The following is an 18307-nucleotide window of genomic DNA, read 5'->3' on the forward strand; positions in this document are numbered from 1 at the left end:
AGGGAGGCATTTGGAATGTTGCCGTTGGTTACTAATGGCAGCCTCGTCACAAAGTATTAAGCGCTTCGCTGGAGACGCTTTAATTTCACGGTCTTTGCGAATATGAAGGACGAATCAGACCACATGATGTGACCTCTCTCTCTCTCTCTCTCTCTCTCTCTCTCTCTCTCTCTCCAAACCACAGTTTCCCCTTCCAGTATCTTATTAGTCACGTTACTGGAACAACTGGCACTAATTAGAAATACCTTCAGTGGGCTAAGGCAGACAATTGAGAGACTAAGGTCTCATTTACCAACAAACATCACTGCAAAAGCAGTTTTCCGCAAAAAAAATAAAAATAAAATTATGCATCGCAAAGTATGGGGGGATTTAAAGCGCAGCAAAATCAAGCATTTTTGGCTGCAACAATTACAAAGAAACTATAACTATATATACAAGGCCCTCCACTAATATTGGCACCCTTGAGCTAAGAAGGCTGTGAAAAATTGTCTTAGTTGTTTAACCTTTTGAACTTTTGCTTAAAAAAAAAAATCACAAAAATACTCTGCTTTCATGGATAGCAAACAATTGAAAAAACAACATGGGATTATCAAAAAATAAATATCTTTGTTAAATATATGTGTGCAACAATTATTGACAGCCTGTTACTGTAGTCAATACTTTGTTACCCCACTTTGCCAGCTCTGAATCTTCTATAATGCCTTATGAGGTTGGAGAATACATGGCAAGGGATCTGAGATCATTCCTCCATACAGAATCTCTCCAGATCCTTCACATTTCGAGGTCCATGCTGGTGAACTCTCTTCTTCAGTTCATCCCACAGGTTTTCTATGGGTTTCAAGTCAGGGCACTGGGATGGCTGTGGCAAGACCTTGATTTTGTGGTCAGTAAACCATTTTTGTGTTGATTTTGATGTATGTTTTGGATCATTGTCCTGCTGGAAGATCCAACCACGGCCCATTTTAAGCTTTCTGGCAGAGGCAGTCAGCGTTTCATTTAATATCTGTTGATATTTGATAGAGTCCATGATGCCATGTATCCTAACAAAATGTCCAGGTCCTCTGGCAGAAAAACAGACCCAAAACATTAAAGAGCCACCACCATATTTAACCATGGACATGAGGTACTTTTCCATATGGCTACCTCTCTGTGTGTGCCAAAACCACCTCTGGTGTTTATTGACAAAAAGGTCTATTTTGGTTTCATCTGACCATAGAACCCGATCCCATTTGAAGTTCCAGTAGTGTCTGGCAATCTGAAGACGCTTGAGATTGTTTTTGGATGCGAGTAGAGGCTTTTTTTTCTTGAAACCCTTCCAAACAACTTGTGGTGATGTAGATGAATTCGGATTGTAGTTTTGGAGACTTTCTGACCCCAAGATGCAACTAACTTCTACAATTCTCCAGCTGTGATCCTTGGAGATTTTTTGGCCACTCGATCCATCCTCTTCACAGTGCCTTGAGACAATATAGACCCCCGTCCTCTTCCAGGTTGATTCATAACATTTCCAGTTAACTGGAACTTAATTATTGCCCTGATGGTGGTTTCTTATAGCCATTTCCCATTTTGTGATGCTCAACAACCTTTTGCTGTACAGATATATTCCTTGGTCTTATCCATTGTTATGAATGACTAAAGGAATTTGGCCTACATGTTACCTCATATTTATATCCCTGTGAAACTGGAAGTCATGGTTGAATAATTTCCTGTTCCTAGTCAAACCATGTGTACATTTAAAAAAAAATATCAATGGGAATATACTTCAAATATATTTTTTTCTCATACGAATTCAAAGGGGTGATAGTAATTGTTGCACACCTTATTTAACAAAGCTCCCAAAATAAAAGAGCTTCTTTTCTCACTCACCACTTTTCTGTGACATTCACTGTCATATTAATCAGAAATCCAGCATAGAAATAGTGGAGACAGCAAACACTTTCAGAATGCAGAGCAGCTATATGAGGCAGTTGTGCTGCTCAATAAAGGCTCCGCTAGTTTGTGATCTACGAGATGAGAAGCATGATGGTGTTGACAGTGGTATTAGGACAGGAGTTAAAGCTTTGGAATCTTATCTCTTTGAGCAGAGTGTACAGATGAGGTGAGAGAGTTTTACAGACTAAAGGACTAAAGCGCTGCTGCATCAGATCCTTAAGGTAGAGATGAAGCAAGGGTGCCACAATCAGCAGGTAGTCAAATGGCATTGGGGATACGGATAAGACTGTGAAGTTCTGGCTCTGCTGCTAGTTATTTCATGGCTGTTTAATTAAAGTGAAGTCCAGCACTTAATGCGAGAGAGGAGCTGAAGAAAGCTGATCCTTCTGGAATTTGACAGTTAGCCAGTGCTAAGGTTCATTAGGAGTTCCTGAAATGCTTCAGCTAGTTCTCAAAAATATCTCCTTCTGAGCACAGTGGCAGTTTTGTAGGGACTGTGGCATTTTGGCATGTTACTGAATACACAGCCTGCATACAAACAGCCAGAATTTACAGCAAACATTTGGAACAGAGTGTTGATCAGAGTTGAACCAAACCCCTTCTAGACCTTGCTGAACAGTGCGATGCTGTAACACTGGATTTGCTAAACTGCCTCACAAAGGATTGACTCTCAATCTACACCTGATGTTTGGAGAGAATCTCTCTTTCTGTGGTCTTGTGCAGTGTATTTTAGACTTCACAGGATTCTAGGAGAGGTTTGTCTGAACTCATATCTAACTGCAGAAGAGAGAAAACAGCTGTTTACCAAAGGGAAGTCCACATGCTGCAGTAAATGTGCTGGCTGGCAGTGTGGTGTTAACAGCAGTTGTTTTAGCTGCAGTGATCACATCGATAACAGCGAAGTGAAAATTGCTTTCGCATCTTGCAATCCTGGTGACTTTATAAGAAATAAGTCTGTAAAGGGAAATGGCTAAAAATGTGGTACTGCACACAGCTACAAATAAAGGTAAAGTACAGTACATTGTATACACGGGTAACAAATTAAAGGAAAGAAAAACAATATAAACAGAACAGCCTGTGATGTGCCTTGGCTGCGAGTCTGCACATCTCTGAAACTGTACTGGAGGGATGAACACCATTCTCCAAAAAGATATTTTCTCAGTTGGTGTTGTGGTGACGGTGGTGGAGAGTGCAGTCTTACACATCTGTCCATAGATTTTCGGTTGGGTTGAGTGACAGATTGTGCCCTGTGGATGAGGGAAGGTCTTCCTGCATGGGACCAGTTCCAGGTTAAAGGCGATCAGTCAGAGTGGCCATTCATGCTGACCTCTTGGTGGGCAAATAGAAAGGTGTTTGGTTTTTTTTTTTTTTGTTTGTTCTTCTTCTTTGATGGGTCACCTGTTTTTATGTAATTCAGTAACAATCAGTCCCCCACAGAGGGTTTTTTTGTGATTGTAGCAGCCAAAAATCCTTGCCAAACTTTTTTAAAAACTTGTGATGCAACTTGAGTTTTTTTGTCTTTTTTTCCCGGAAAACTACTTGAATTGGCAAAATTACAACTGCACAAAATTGTTTGTTTTTGTTTGTTGGTAAATGAGACCTCTTTAGCGATACTCATGCTCGACACATGTGAATCAAAGAGGGCTTTGGCTGAATGCGCATTTTGATGACGTCACATGACGAGTCTTGGCCTAAATCTGCGGCAAATCTGCAGTAATTTTGAAAAACTGCAAAGCTCCACCAAATATTGTGGCGTTTGCTCGATTTTTGTATCGTTTTCTGCAATCGCAAAACCGTGGAATCCTGGAGGGACTGAACAATGCCAGAGAAAAGCCACTGAATTTTAAATGCAATAAAATTAGACTACCCATAAAAAGCAGTTACACACAAGGACAGATAAAGAGCCAGGTGGTTTCAGTTATTCAGTAATAGGATGTTATGAACAATAGTTTGGCAGAACTCTCCATGCACGCATGTATTTTTGTTCATCTGGCGTCTGGGTCGTGTGTTTGGTGGTTTGTGTGAACTATATTTCCTGCTGCGTGTATCCCGTAGTCTCAAAGTCTCCAGTCTTCATTTTGACCACTATGAAAGCGAAAGCTTGATGTTTGGTAAGCTGATAACATGTGTCCTTCGAGTTTTTCCTTGATTTAAAAAAAAAAAGCTGCTGCTAATAGAATAGACTGTGTGAGATAATGTGTGACATGACACAGGTCATACAGTTTACAGTGCAGCAGGTAAGAGAACATGATGTCTGTAAAGGCCTGGTCAGTGCATCACATCTTAGTAATGATCACAATGTAGGCTTCTTTAAGTTGATCAGAGAAGCTTCTATATTTACTGTGCATGAAGTAACGATTATACAGTAGGTTTGTCCAGTGTGTTTATCCAGTTATAGGTTTATCCAGTAAGTTTGTCTTTTGTAATCCTTTGCTCTGTTTAAACTAATAATATCATGCAGGCATATATAGACAGTTACACGAGTAGAAAACTGACCTGCTTTTCAGCTGTGTAGATATGTGAAATATCACTATTTAATTTTTTTGTTTGTTTTAACTGGGAAGAAAAATTAGCAGATCGATTGGGGTGGGGGGGGGGGGGGGTGGAGTTCAGATAGAAAAGTGGATTCTTGTATGTTTTTGGGGGTTGAAGGACTGGTATTATAGATGCACATAATATAAACTGCTGCTACAGTGGTAATCTTTCATTACAAAATCTAAACAAGCAAGGCCCATGATCTACGCCCAAGAAACCGGTTTATAACGGTCAGATGTTTAATCTGAAATCTGTAACAGAGGCTCTTGAGAGTTTATGAAGCGCCAGTTGCTTGGAAACTTGCGTGATGTGTTGAAGGTCGAGGGGACGAGAGGGCAGGAAACTTGTAACAGTGCTGTGCTGACCTCATCTCTGGAACAGGCAGTCTCTGTTCCCCTACTGCCTGTCCCACCCTACACACACACACACACACACACACACACAAGTCCACCCAATGCTCTGACACACATACACACACAAATATACAGTCAGTTCCTTCTTTTGACTGTCCCACCCTGTTGGGACACATTGATTCAGTGAGGCTAGAATTGGGGCTACATGTGCACTCACACACACGCACACACACACATGAATGTCCCCTGCCGAGCTACTCCTGAGCATAATGAAAGGGGGGAATCAAAAAGGCAAATCCCACAACCAAGCAATCGAGATCTACCAACTGTACTAAACACTGCTTATAGTCTCTTACAGGATAAACATTGGGGTTCTAGATTGTAACCTATTTAATTATGCTCAGTTCCATGGGAATTGCAGCAGTATCAGATCTCAGAGGGACTCGTCACTGTCATTTAATAACAGGTCTTCTAATTTAGCAGCACAAGGGAGGGCTGTTCCTTGAACGTTGTTTAAACCTTGATGCGCGTTGTTTTGGTGGCTAGTCCAGAGCGCTTGTCCATCCCGTTACAGTTTGTGTTGCATCATTGAGTAAGGTGTCTAAACATCTTTATAGTAAATCTTATCCAATGCTAAAGAGAAGGAAAATGTAATGATGGTATGGAAGAGGAAAATGGGGCATGCTTTTCTCTTCAGCACGTATAGCCGCTGTATCTGCCTGTGTGTCTATTTCTGTGCATGCGTCCAGATTGTCCTTTGCTCTCTTCAATTCCTCCTCTGTTCTTTCATTTGGGCTTGAAGTGATGCGAGCAATGGGAGGGTCCTCACTCTTAAAGGCCATCTTTTGACTAAAGAGCATTTGGCTCATGCCCTGGGTGGCTAAATTTGAACAGGCTCTCGTTGTCTGTGCTCCAGACCCAGCGAGAAGTCCATGCCCAGGACAGGCGCTGTCAACACACCGTAGGGCAGTAGAGCTATCCAGAGAGACGAGTTGGCTAGAAAAGATTAGAAGAGAAGTGCAAGTGGTAGAAGGTGGTGTGGTTGATCTGTACAGGTAGTTAGTGCTGGTTTGTAGTGATGCGTTAGCCTGTTAGTCATTTTTCCATTGGGACTTGTGGGAACCTTGTGAGCTTTCGGTTTTAAAAGGTAAGAAGCTTTTTCTGTATTCTCAGCCACACCTGAGTGAAATCAGTGAGACGATGTGGGGTGAAGTTAGCAAAAGACTGTGAATGCCATTTGTCTATTGAAATATTTGACGTATTAAGAAGCGAAAATATCTTCAGTCAGATTTTATCTAGTATTTCCTATTATAAGTTTACCATAAACCAAATATATGATTATTAAACCTGTTTCTCTCTCTCTCTCTCTCTCTCTCCCTCTCTCTCTCTCTCTCTCTCTCTCTCTCTCTCTCTCTCTCTCTCTCTATATATATATATATATATGTGTGTGTGTGTGTGTGTGTGTGTGTGTATCTATATATATGTGTAGTATATTTCTATACTAATTTTAAGCTTTATATTTTCTTATTCTATTGACAGATCATTTTGCTTCTTTCTAGAAATAAAGGCTTAAAATTAGTCAAATTATCTGTCAGTAGAATGAGACTATTTAAAGCTTGAAATTAGTAAAAGAAAAAAAGAAAGTTTAATCTTAATTTAATCTTCTTATATTTTGTTTTTTGTAATCATACGATAGGAAATACTAGATAAATCTGACTATATTCAAGATATGTTCACTTTGAACCGTTCAAACAGATTTGAACCATAAAAAATATAAAAGAAGTCGAGAGAGAATGCATAGCCTGTATTAAAATAAAAGATTTTTTCCCCTGTTAAATGAAAGGGAAAAGTAAAAGGGAATCATGCCAGAGGATTATAAGCAGTAGGCAGACTGGGTTATTAGAGCTGCTGGAGGAGCTGTAGAGCCGAGCTGATCTTATCCTCCTGTAAACAGAACTTTTCTGCACATAAACAGTTTTTTTTACTCACTCTTTGCATATTTTTAATATCACTCTTCCAACTACTACGATATTGTAAGTTGAGAAAGATGGGAGATTTACAGCAGAGCACATGGCCTATCAGTGTTTATTCAGTAACTGTGTGGATTAGAGCTGTTTTCCCACATTCTTTTCTTGTTATATAAAGTCCTGTGTGTTTCATTTATAGCATCCTGATGCAAAATAAGAATCAAAAGAGAGGTTTATCATTCACAACAACATACACACAACTTATTACCAGACATACACAACTTATACTAGTTTAAGTTATTATTATGTTCTGAAATCACTTCTCATAATGTCATGTTCTTAACCCCAATATTTTAAGCATGATCTTGTTTTATCTGAATTTCACTACCTGTGTTACTTCTATCCATGTCTACATTGGAAATCATGACGCATCACACTGATGTTCACTAAACCAAAAATTGTGTGATTGGGCAAATTTTATTTTCCGTAGTCATATTATTATTATTATTATTATTATTATTATTATTATAACCCTGACAAACACCATTATTATTCCCATAACATTTATTTTTGCATTGTTTATGACTTGTTTATTAATTCATTTTTATCATTCAAATCCTTTATTTATTTATTTATTTATTTATTTATTTATAAATGGCACTGATGTTTTGCTTGCACTTAAATACCATTTTTATATCCTCTACTGTCAAAATGTTCTCAAGTGTTGTGGTATGATATATATGCCATATCGCCCACCGCTAGTGTGTTTGTGAGTGTGTGTTGTGTCGTATTGTCCTCACAAAGACAAGAAGACAGAAAAATCCACCCATAAATATCAGGCACTATTGCATGGGTGTGTCATTCAGAGAAAGCTGGCAAGCTTTGCAAATCTACAATACAGCATCAAGTGGGCACGCAGTGCGTCTCCTGACAGCTGTCCAAACAGCGCCCAGCTCTGGACGCAGAGAGTGGAAACGAGCTCCTTCTACCTCCGCTGCCAAACGGAAAAACACACAGCTCTAGACAAAGCTGATTTATTCTCCTCAGTGCAGACGTCAGACGTCACACGTGCTTCAGAGCACAATGCAGAATGTTCATGCGCACACAGCCCAAACACTTCACCTGTGTTCATTTTATCTCTATATGAAACCAGGTGTGTGTGTGTGTGTGTGTGTGAAATTATCAGTGCTAAAATAGGCAAGGCTGCAGGGATCACTGAAATGGTTCGGTTATTCTCTGTTCTTCAATAGTGTGGCGTCTCTTAAGACCAGGTGCGTCACCACGAGATTAAGTATTATGCAAAGGTTTTGTCCTCGTAGCAGATTTGGTAAGGTGATACACTCTACACAAAGACAGGAAAAGGACCTGGTTCAAGATCACAGGTACAGACCAAAATGTGAGAGAATGATGAACACAGTCAGAAAAAAACTGATACAGTACTGAAGTGGATGAATGCAGGTTTAGCTGCTGGTCTTTTTTTTGTTTGTTTGTTTCTCAGGAAGATTGTAATTTTGTCTGCAACTTTTAATGGATCTGTTTTCTTTAGGCAGGGAAGGGTGAGCCCCATGAGTTTAAGGAAAAAACGTTTAAGAAGAAGCGCCAGTGTGGGGTGTGCAAGCAAAACATAGACAGTCTGGGATCCTTCTGCCGAGGTGAGTCTCTTCTCCTGATTCCTTCACCTTTTAGTTCATTGGGACGTCTTAATTGCTTTTCAGTGATTTAACGTCTTGATTCCTCTTGACCAGTGTTACACAAAGCGTGGCTTAGAGAAGCCTCGTTCAAGGAGCAAGAGATGAAATTTGCTTCTGCGTTGCTCTCTAAATCTGTATATCTTGTTCTCTGTCATTTACAGTCTGCAAAACAGCCACTCACAAGAAATGTGAAAGTAAGGTAAGGACATGCTCTCCTCTCTGGTCTCATCATTTAAAACCTGGTAGCTAATACAGAGATTAGCTAACTCCTGTCTCAGTTCTTCTATCCATCTCTCTCTCTCTCTCTCTCTCTCTCTCTCTGAAGGCCTCTGTGTGTTGGGGCATCCACACCCCAGCCGCATGCCCTGTTCGTGAATGGCTCATTGACAAGTCACTGAATGCCTGCTCTACCCATAGACTGACCTGGCAGACACAATGTCAGGCCTGCAGAAGCCAGCAGCATCCTGTGTTACACCAGGAATACAGCCAGAGCTAAATCATGCTTTGGAAGCTGTTAATGTAGATTAATCTTGTGGTTAATAAGGGTTGTAGAATTGATGCATTCGTTCTGTGGATGTTTCAGTAAAAGCATAAGGAAGCAGTTCTGGTTTTAGGAACATGGCAACACAATGATTTGCTAAAGAAGTCCGATCTAATCCCTCTTTCATAGGATGGCATGTCAGTCTTAGAATTTTAATCTATTCCTCTGTCTATTGACGTAGATACACAATCCAATCATTCTTAGAATAAAGCAGCGGTCACACAAGACTTTCATCATCCGGATACGATATCACATGCCAGTATTAAAATATGCCATCTTTTCCTGTAAGTAGTGACACCGCAGTCTAGGCAACTTCTCTTTTGTTGTTGATTTTTATATTCTTTGAAACCTGTGTTGTATAAAACGGCATAAACGGGATGGTGCGACACTACTATTGTTGTTCTGAAGAGGTCACGCCGTGACGTGTCAATCTCCTATTGACCTCCGAATTCGCAGGTCAGAGTTCACTAGACTTGGACTTTGGAACGCCGCAAAATGTGAAACTTCTTTGCGTGGTCTCCAGGATTCGCATGCGCATGAATGGAAGTTAATGGGGTGAAAAGTGTAGTGTGACCGCCCCTTAAAGATTCATCCTGGCACTAGAACCAGGGTTCTTTGTTTTGTCCTTGAAGGGTTCTAAATGTCCTAAAATCTAAAATCCATATCTCTCCAAAGAACTCTCGAGGAACCCTATTTTTTGGCTAGTGTTCACCTAGAGATGCTCTTGAGATGCTCGTTACTTCCTGCTGACATGTTCATGATGTGATCATCGTTTGTATAAAGTATAACACTTCAGCTAGTTGTCGAGACTTAGCTGCAGCTGTGTTCTGTACTGTGGAAGTCTCAACTATCTGTAGACAAGCATGACAGTGTCCCTGACTTCTGTGATCCATCTTGTACAAGCCTGCCAGTTTAACCCCAACAGGCCTTATATAGGTTATATATTTGTGTATAGTTGTGTAACACGAAGTCCCACTGCCATTTCTGCCATTCTGTAGTGATAGGGCTCATCTCAGAGCTGGAAGAGAAGCACCGTCGCTGTCCCACAGGGGAAAGTTCAGGTACTGAGACAGTACCTTTTCAGTCCCTTGTCTGCTCTGTGGCACCCGTGCTCCCACTCCAGCTTTCAGCACCATGGCACTGAGGCTAAACATATGGATGCTTTTGAAAACCATTTCACTCCACCTGGCTTAGGAGACAAACAGGAACTTGGCATGAGAAAAGATCAAAGTCTCCACTGCCTTTCTAGGGACAACATGCATTAAAAAAAAAATTAAGGGCACTTGAGTGCTGGCTTGGCTTAAAAACTATTAATAGCAGTGCCAGATGGCTTACAGGCTGCTAACATTAAGTCTGGTGCTAAGTCATTATAATTTCCACATGTTTGAACTGAAGAGGTCTTTGTTTAATATCTTTAGACATGATTGCTGTTGCCAACGTGCTGAAGCTGTGCAGCCCTCGGTGTACTGTGACTGCAGTCCTCCCTCAATATTAAAGATCCATTTGAACGAGAGTCAGTTGTTCCCTGTTGCTCTGGTGAGCTTTAGGCAACGTGCTGTTCACTGACAAGTGATTTGATTTGACTGTTCATCCGTTCTCCCTACTGACCTACAGGAATGTAAACCAGGCCTGTGTTAGAGCGATTTAGAACAAGTGATTTATAATGTTAGATCAGCAGGGATGGTAATAATTTTGATTTAGGTTCATGCTAAAAGCAGAAATATTAACATTTTAACCTTTAACGTAGCAGGAATTTTGCAAGAGCTTTCATAAAAGATGCAGAATACATTTCTACAAAAGTGAGTAGCTTTCTACCTATGCGTCTACTGTGCATGTGACAATACTCCAGCCTTGAAGCATTAAAAAACATCGAGTCAGCTGGTGATGTAGCATGTTTTAGCTCCGTGAGCACATTTATAACTTGATCTGGCCTGTAAATATGTCCCTGTTTGGTTCATATTATGTATGTAACCACAATAGTCTTTTCTGTCTTGTTGAAAACAAGATTGCTGTAATCGGTAAAGACGCTTTTCCACATCTTTTAAATGTCTGTGCTCGCAGGAAAAGGTAAAAGAGGATGCTGGTACCACAGTGTCTCAAGAAATGGCATGGTAGGTAGTCTAAAACTAGCGTAATAACATTTTCAGCATTACAACAGTATCACAGTAACAACAAACTCTTGAATGTTTGCACACTAAAAGTGAGAGGGTTTTTATGCTGTCCTTTTTTTATTATTATTTTTTTTTTAATTTCCTAGGAGAATGTGGAGTATTCTAGAAAATGACTTTTGTTCACAACATCTGAAACATGGATATGAAGTCAAATAAGGGGTGGTCATGCCTACCCTGTACATTTTTCAGAAATGCCCAAATAACATGTAAACTACTAATATTCTAGCTTCAAAATAATTCTGTACTATTTCTGTATTATCACAAGCTATCTCATTGTATAATTCTAGATTGATTAATGTGGTATTACCATCAGTTTCCTCAGCACCTTATTTTCTCAAGCCAGATCTATTTGGATATATATTTGGAAATAGCCCCTTCTTGGCTGCAGTTTGTCTGGAGTGAGTCATGTGATGAGTCAGGAATGAATTCTTTTTATTTATGTCAGTGTGTGTTTCTGGCAAAATTGTCCCGAATTGCCCCATTAAGATGAGTCAACTGCTCTTAAGGTGCATCTGCAAGCAATTCAGTGAGCAGTAAAGATTCTCTAACCACAAGCACTGTTGCCCAATGAGACAAACAGGCTCATACATCAAGGCATTGGAAATATCTTCTCTCCCACTCTGTATGCTATTTTTCTCAAATGGTGCTTCCTGAAGTCAAAGATAGAATCAGGAATTGTCTGTGTTCTTCCTTTGGGGTGTGTGGTTGTGTGAAAGAGACAGATAGTGAGACAGTGTTTGTGCGCGTCAAGTCTGGGTCATGCTACGCACTTGTCTCCAATCTTACAACAAAGAAACTCATGGCGTAGGCGTAATTTATGATTGAGGCACAGGGGACGTGTCCTCACCACATTTTGATATTTCCATGTTTGTTCACAAAAATGTTTTTGATTGTTTAAAAAAAATAATAATTTTGTATAATATATTGTGCCAGAAACAGCTCCAAATGCTTTCTACGAACATGAGTTTAACCATATACAGTGGTGCTTGAAAGTTTCTGATCCCTTTAGAATTTTCTATATTTCTGCATAAATATGACCTAAAACACCATCAGATTTTCACAGAAGTCCTAAAACTAGATTAAACAAACGAGACAAAAGTATTATACTTGGTCATTTACTTATTGAGGAAAATGACAATATTACATATCTGTGAGTGGCAAAACTATGTGAACCTTTGCTTTCAGTATCTGCTGTGACCCCCCTGTGCGCAATAACGGCATCTAAATGTTTCCAGTAACTGTTGATCAGTCCTGCACATTGGCTTGGAGGAATTTTAGTCCATTCCTCAGTACAGAACAGCTTCAACTCTGGGATATTGGTGGGTTTCCTCATATGAACTACTTTCTTCAGGTCCTTCCACAACATTTCTATTGGATTAAGGTCAGAATTTAGAGAATATACAGCGTATCTCAGGGTGGAAAAGGTCATAAAATGTCTCCTCTGTGATTAAAATCTTGAATTTGGACATCTGTTAATGAGCATGGCACAAGCGAGTTTCAATCATTATATTAATGGCATATGTGACTATAATGTAAAGTGAAGCTACAAACTGTCTCTGGAATTGCCTGTTTGTTTAGCCTGTGACATTGCACTTCTTGGTTCACTTTAATTTTCCTTCTGACTGATATAGTAAGGCACAGTGTAGGTGATGTAAACCAAACCAACTATCATTCCTTAATTAAGTTATGCACTCCAGGCACATGCACATCAGAAACTTGGTTTTTATTTTAACATCTGCCTTGCATCATGAAAGAGTCGAAATCCTGGTTTATACTTCTGCGACTGCTTATCTGTGAACATATCAGGCTGGTGTATAGGTATCTACCTTGATACCATATCTACTATCTTCTACTACAGCTCATGGCTCAGAATTTCTGCCTGAAGAAAACGCCCCCCTCAAGTTGGAGTTCCTGCTTAGGAAGTCAGGAAGGGTTTCTAAACCTTGAGTTGAGCATGTGATGTTATATCAACATAGTACCTTAGCTTGTCTTCTACACAGTTTGCAGTATTGAGAACATAAATACACTATACATTAGTTGGCTTGCTCATTACTAGACAAATACGAGACCGCTTTGATGGAGGCGTCTAACTTTTTCCTCACTGTGTACTGTATTTCAAATGTACGGGGGGTCCTCGGGGTCCTCGGGGTCTCCCCACCACTAGTATGTAGCATCCACCTGGATGATGCGAAGGCAGCCATAGTGTGACCGACAGAAAGCCCACCACACACCAGCTATTAGTAGAGAGGAGAGAGTGATGTATCCAATTCAGAGATGCGGATTATTAGGGGGCCATGATAGAGAAGGGCCAATGGGGAAATTTCACGTTTTGAAAGGCGCTGAGAGGAAGAAAGAACCTTGCGTGATAACTTATAAATCAAGTCAGTTTGTGCCAAAAGCATTTCTCAAACTCATGTGTTTTAAGGAGTTCATGTATTGAAGGATTAAAGATTAGGGAATGTAACAGCTGTTGTGAACAATGTATGGGGCAGGATGGAACATTTCCTCCACTGAGAGAAAAAAAAAGATCCTCATTTCCTGTGGTGGTAGCAGTTGGATGGGCCAAGTGGGGAAAGACATAATTTCCAGTAACCTCCATGACTACAGTGCATGTTTATAATCTCATTTTCTGTGCGCATGTGTCTGCGTTTGTGTGTCTGTGGGCCATTTCAGAACCATAGTGATTAGGGAATTAGAGATTTGTCTGCTGTTGTGTCTAATTGATCTGATGATCCTCTGTACACTTTGATCCAGCTGGTCACAGAGTTCACTATGTACTAAATGCTGAGATTCATTGTGTTAGCAAATAAATGATAAACAGTACACGTACTGACACGCAGGGGAGAGATGTTGCATGCATCAGTGTTGATGTTGAAATTAGAAATGTGGATATACCATGCCATGTAGTGTGTGTGTGTGTGTGTGTGTATGTATGTGTATATAATATATATAACCTGGGTTACCAGGTAGATACCAAGTTACTCGATTAATTTAGGTCATTGAAAATTCTGAATTCTGAACAATATATCACAAACAGATCAAATATATTTGAACGCTATATCCAAGATTTGTCTTATGGAATGCGATTTTAAAACACCTTATTTGTGCCATACGTCATCGTGAAGTACTTCAATATTTAATTTCATTTTCATTTAGGCTCTAATGTTAATGAAATCTTGAGCTGTCTTGATTGTGTGGATTTAAGAAAACACTTCAAGTAAAAAAAAATGGATTCTGTCAATAGTTATCGGTTCTTAGATTCCCAAAAGGGTTGTTCGAGGAACCCTCTCTGAAATGAAAGATACAATTTCTTGTATGATTTTACATAGAAACTTTAAGGGTTTCCCCACAGGGAAATCTGAAGAACTTGTTAAGTGTGCTAGATGTAACTGTTCCGCCATGTTTACAAAACCTTCCCAAAGCCACAGTATAAGAAATATAACAAAATCAAGCAGTAAATAACCCCAGCTAGTTGACATGGGATTTTCCTCTGTTGATATCTTGTAAATTGAGGAGTGTATGTACTGTTTTATTTTTGTCTTAGCTTTCTGTTCTTGGTTGTTGAATGACTGTTGTCCTTGGAGGGTTTGTAGTTCCTGTTTATGTTGGCAAAATGAGATATTAGTGGTTTGAGGAAAAATAGATAAGTTTAAGTAAAGAGCTTATGCTTAAAGGCGCAAAAAATATAGCTGAGCTGCAGGCTCTCCACTGGAGTTCATGTCTGTATAAACTATGTCCGATAGGAACAGCTGTTTAGGAAGTGGTCCATCAGCGTGTGTGAGAACCAGTCTGCTGGGGAGATGACCAGTCTTGGGAATCTTCTGAGCAGAACTCAGTAAAGTGTATGCACATTGTAAAGGATATGACTGTCAGTGCTTTTACATGGACAACAATAATCCAATATTAACCAGATTAAGACAATAATCTGATTAAGAAACTAGCATGTAAACAGTGATTATTGATGACCTTAATCCGGCTGAAGTCATACTCGAAGAAAATACAAATCGAATTAAGACCTGTGGAGTACTCCTGTTTTAGTCGCATTTTCGATGTGCATTACAGACATGTAAACACCTTAATCACATTATTAACATCATGTGGGAGTTTTCGCCACATTTTTCGACAGGACACACACACGGCAGTGCTCAACTGTTTTACGGCAAACAAGAGAGCACGGCTGCATCCGAAACCGCGTACTTGCCTACTATTTAGTAGGCGAAATACATGTATTGTAGCTACTATATAGTAGGTAAGTACGAGGTTTGGGACGCAGCCAACGGCTTTAAGCAGTCATCTATTTGCGATATTATCTTATTCAGAATAAGCTCAATAATTATTTTACTGCAGTCAATGTCTATAGTCCGTAGTCTATAATAAATGTCGATAATGCAACTAAAATAGGAGTACTCCACATGTCTTAATTCGAATTTGTGTTTACTTCTAGTATGACTTTAGGTGGATTAAGGTCATCAATAATTGCTGTTTACATGGTCGTTTCTTAATCAGAGTATCGTCTTAATTGTGTTAATATCGGATGATTATTATTCATGTAAACGCACTGAATGTCAGTTCTGTCAGCACATGAGATGCACCAGCATTAATTCCTTATCAGCCCTCAGGGATACTTACCTCATCATGCTGCATGTTTTGCAAGGCTTTTAACCCTTGTTATATTTCCACATCTCAGAGTCACATAAAGCAGATCTGCCCTTGCTTTCATCGTTGCCATATTACAGTTCATAGGAGAGGAAAGAGAATTATACGGATCAAATTTCTCGTTAGTCATGACAAAGAAAAAACTTTTATGTAGTTAATGTTATTAATAATGACAGTCAAGATACTAAGTTTGTCATTCACAAGAGATATAAGTAAAAGGGTAAAACAACTAATAGTCGCATTCATGCACACCAGAAATGATCAAATTAAATGCTGAAATAAATTCAGCTTAAAACGTGCGCTGCCGTGTTGTACAAACTAAAAATGAAACTTGTTAAACAAGTGGTTTAATTGGCTGGAATGTTCAAACTAAACTAAACTTAACAGTGTATGTTTTTTGTATTTGTATGCCTTACGAAGAACATTTATGCAGTAGTTGATGAAGTGGCCAGTGTGTGTATAGCAGCAACCTCTTCGTAGGTACTGAGCAGTAGCCACGCACAAAGAACCTAGGATTAATCTGTTGATGAAGACAGCTGACCACGAAAGGTTAAATTTAAGAACATTGTTGGTTCAAAGGAAAACCCCCACCTTCCCCCACAGTGTTTTTGCCTGAAAACACTACATTCCAGCCAGACTAATCTCATTAATGACACTGTTTACACCAGAGGTTATGTCTGCCCTCCCTCTCCTCCACTCCTTCCTTCCTTCCTTCTCTTCCTCCCTCCATCACTCAATGTCACTTTCAACCACACCCATTCTTCTCCACTCCTATCCTTATCCTTACATTTTTATCTCTCTCCCTCTCTTCGATCATTTATAGTCTGCCTCTCAGATAGAGAATGTAGTAGTTATTTAGCACTGAGATGCCGTCTGCACTGATCCCAACTGCATACCTTTTTTTTAGTTAGATCGAGGCAAACGTCAGCAAGCTCTAAACCCAGAACCTCAGAAAGCGGGTTTCCCAGTGAGTTACCTGCAGCATGTATATCAAAGCGTGTCAGTGTTTACTTTAGATCACTTTAGGAGCCATCAGAATTGGAGACAGGCCCCTTGGTTTACATTATACAGAATCTCAAACCTCACACACACACACACACACACACGCTCCCTGTCATCCCCACACTGTCCTATATTGAACTTAACATGACCTCAGGCTGTGTTAGACATCTGGAATGTTTAATGCTCTCTGAAAAGACTGGATATTATATGCCACTCCACACACATCTTACAGAAATTATGGTTAGGTTGTGTTGTATTTGGAGAGCTGCTTCAACAAGTGAGTTTTGTATAAAAGTATGTAATGTTTCATTTGGCCTAAAGAAATATTTACATTCACCTCCCGCCAAGTCAGTCTGACGTTTAACTTTATGGCATAATAGAGCCTAATCTCACACAACGATGGAAGTCCACTCGAATGTTGGGCCGTTCCTAATTGCCCTGTGAAACCCAGAGAGAGAACGGGAAAAGAGGCAAGGACACCGAATTCTAGGGATTGAGGGAGAGGGAGCAAAAAAGCAAGCTTTTGCAGGAAATGAGTGCATAAGTGTTGGCCCAGGAGATGGAATCTGGTGTGTTTGTTCTGGCATAATGCTCCCCTGTTGCAGGCCCCCCAACCCAGCAAGAGTGAAACGCACGGGAAAAGGACTGCAGGAAAGCCTTACATTGGGAAAAGGGGAGCTTTGAGGGAGTTAGTGGAAAATGTATGGAATAAGGCATAATGAAGAAGGGAGAACGCGGTGAGGAGAAAAACCTTAAGAGTGAAAGGACAATAGAGATGGAGCACAGGAGAGGAAGGGTAAAAGGAAAAGTTGAATTGTGGAGACAAGGGTTAATGGTAGTGGAGAAGTAGTTTTGTGGCATTAGAATGATTGATGGTCATTGGAAAGGAAGGCACAAATGAATTTGACAAGAAACAGGCCTGATGAAGATATGAATAAAATTGGCCATGTGGAAAGTGGGTTAAAAAATGAGGGAAAAGATGTTATGTGTACTAATTACTTCAACAGACACTGTCTACTATGTTTAGGAGTAGTTGCCCATTTTCCATACAATTAATCATGTTAATCTGGCATATATTAATTTTACTTACTTGACTTTAGTAGTGATCCACCACGGCTCTAGATTTCACCTTATCACTTGGAGTAACACAATGACTACGTTTACATGGACAACAATAATCTAACTGTTGACCTTATTCTGAATAAGATAATATTGTGATTAAGGTGTTTACATGAGTCGCTTTTAGAATACTCCTTTCATGTACCCATTTTACATGTTATAATATAGAACATAGAGCGATTAACGGCACATATCATTACGTCCCCACGCCACGCCGTCTGACGTTCCTTCCAGAATTTCACGTATCGACATACAGTTGGTCTTTGTTATGGTCCCGTATACAGTTCTGTTTGTTTCATTTTTAATTTTTTGAAAGCTCCAAGTGCAGTTAATTACTTGT

At 39.8% G+C, this 18307-nt stretch overlaps 1 protein-coding gene across 6 annotated transcripts in view; it reads left to right on the forward strand.

Moving 5' to 3' along the window:
* Nucleotides 1-18307, forward strand: part of tns2a (tensin 2a) — a 48838-nt gene that overhangs the window by 9122 nt on the left and 21409 nt on the right. For 5 of the 6 annotated variants that reach the window (XM_053643097.1, XM_053643094.1, XM_053643096.1 and 2 more), the window contains exons 2-3: nt 8334-8439; nt 8640-8677. The exons of the other annotated variant lie outside the window; for it this stretch is intronic. In XM_053643097.1, the coding sequence (XP_053499072.1) occupies nt 8334-8439; nt 8640-8677 (144 nt within the window). The remainder of the gene's footprint in view (nt 1-8333; nt 8440-8639; nt 8678-18307) is intronic. 6 annotated transcript variants of the gene reach the window in all.

The sequence above is a fragment of the Ictalurus furcatus genome, chromosome 15 (genome assembly GCF_023375685.1).
Source record: "Ictalurus furcatus strain D&B chromosome 15, Billie_1.0, whole genome shotgun sequence".
Taxonomy (NCBI): Eukaryota; Metazoa; Chordata; class Actinopteri; order Siluriformes; family Ictaluridae; genus Ictalurus; species Ictalurus furcatus.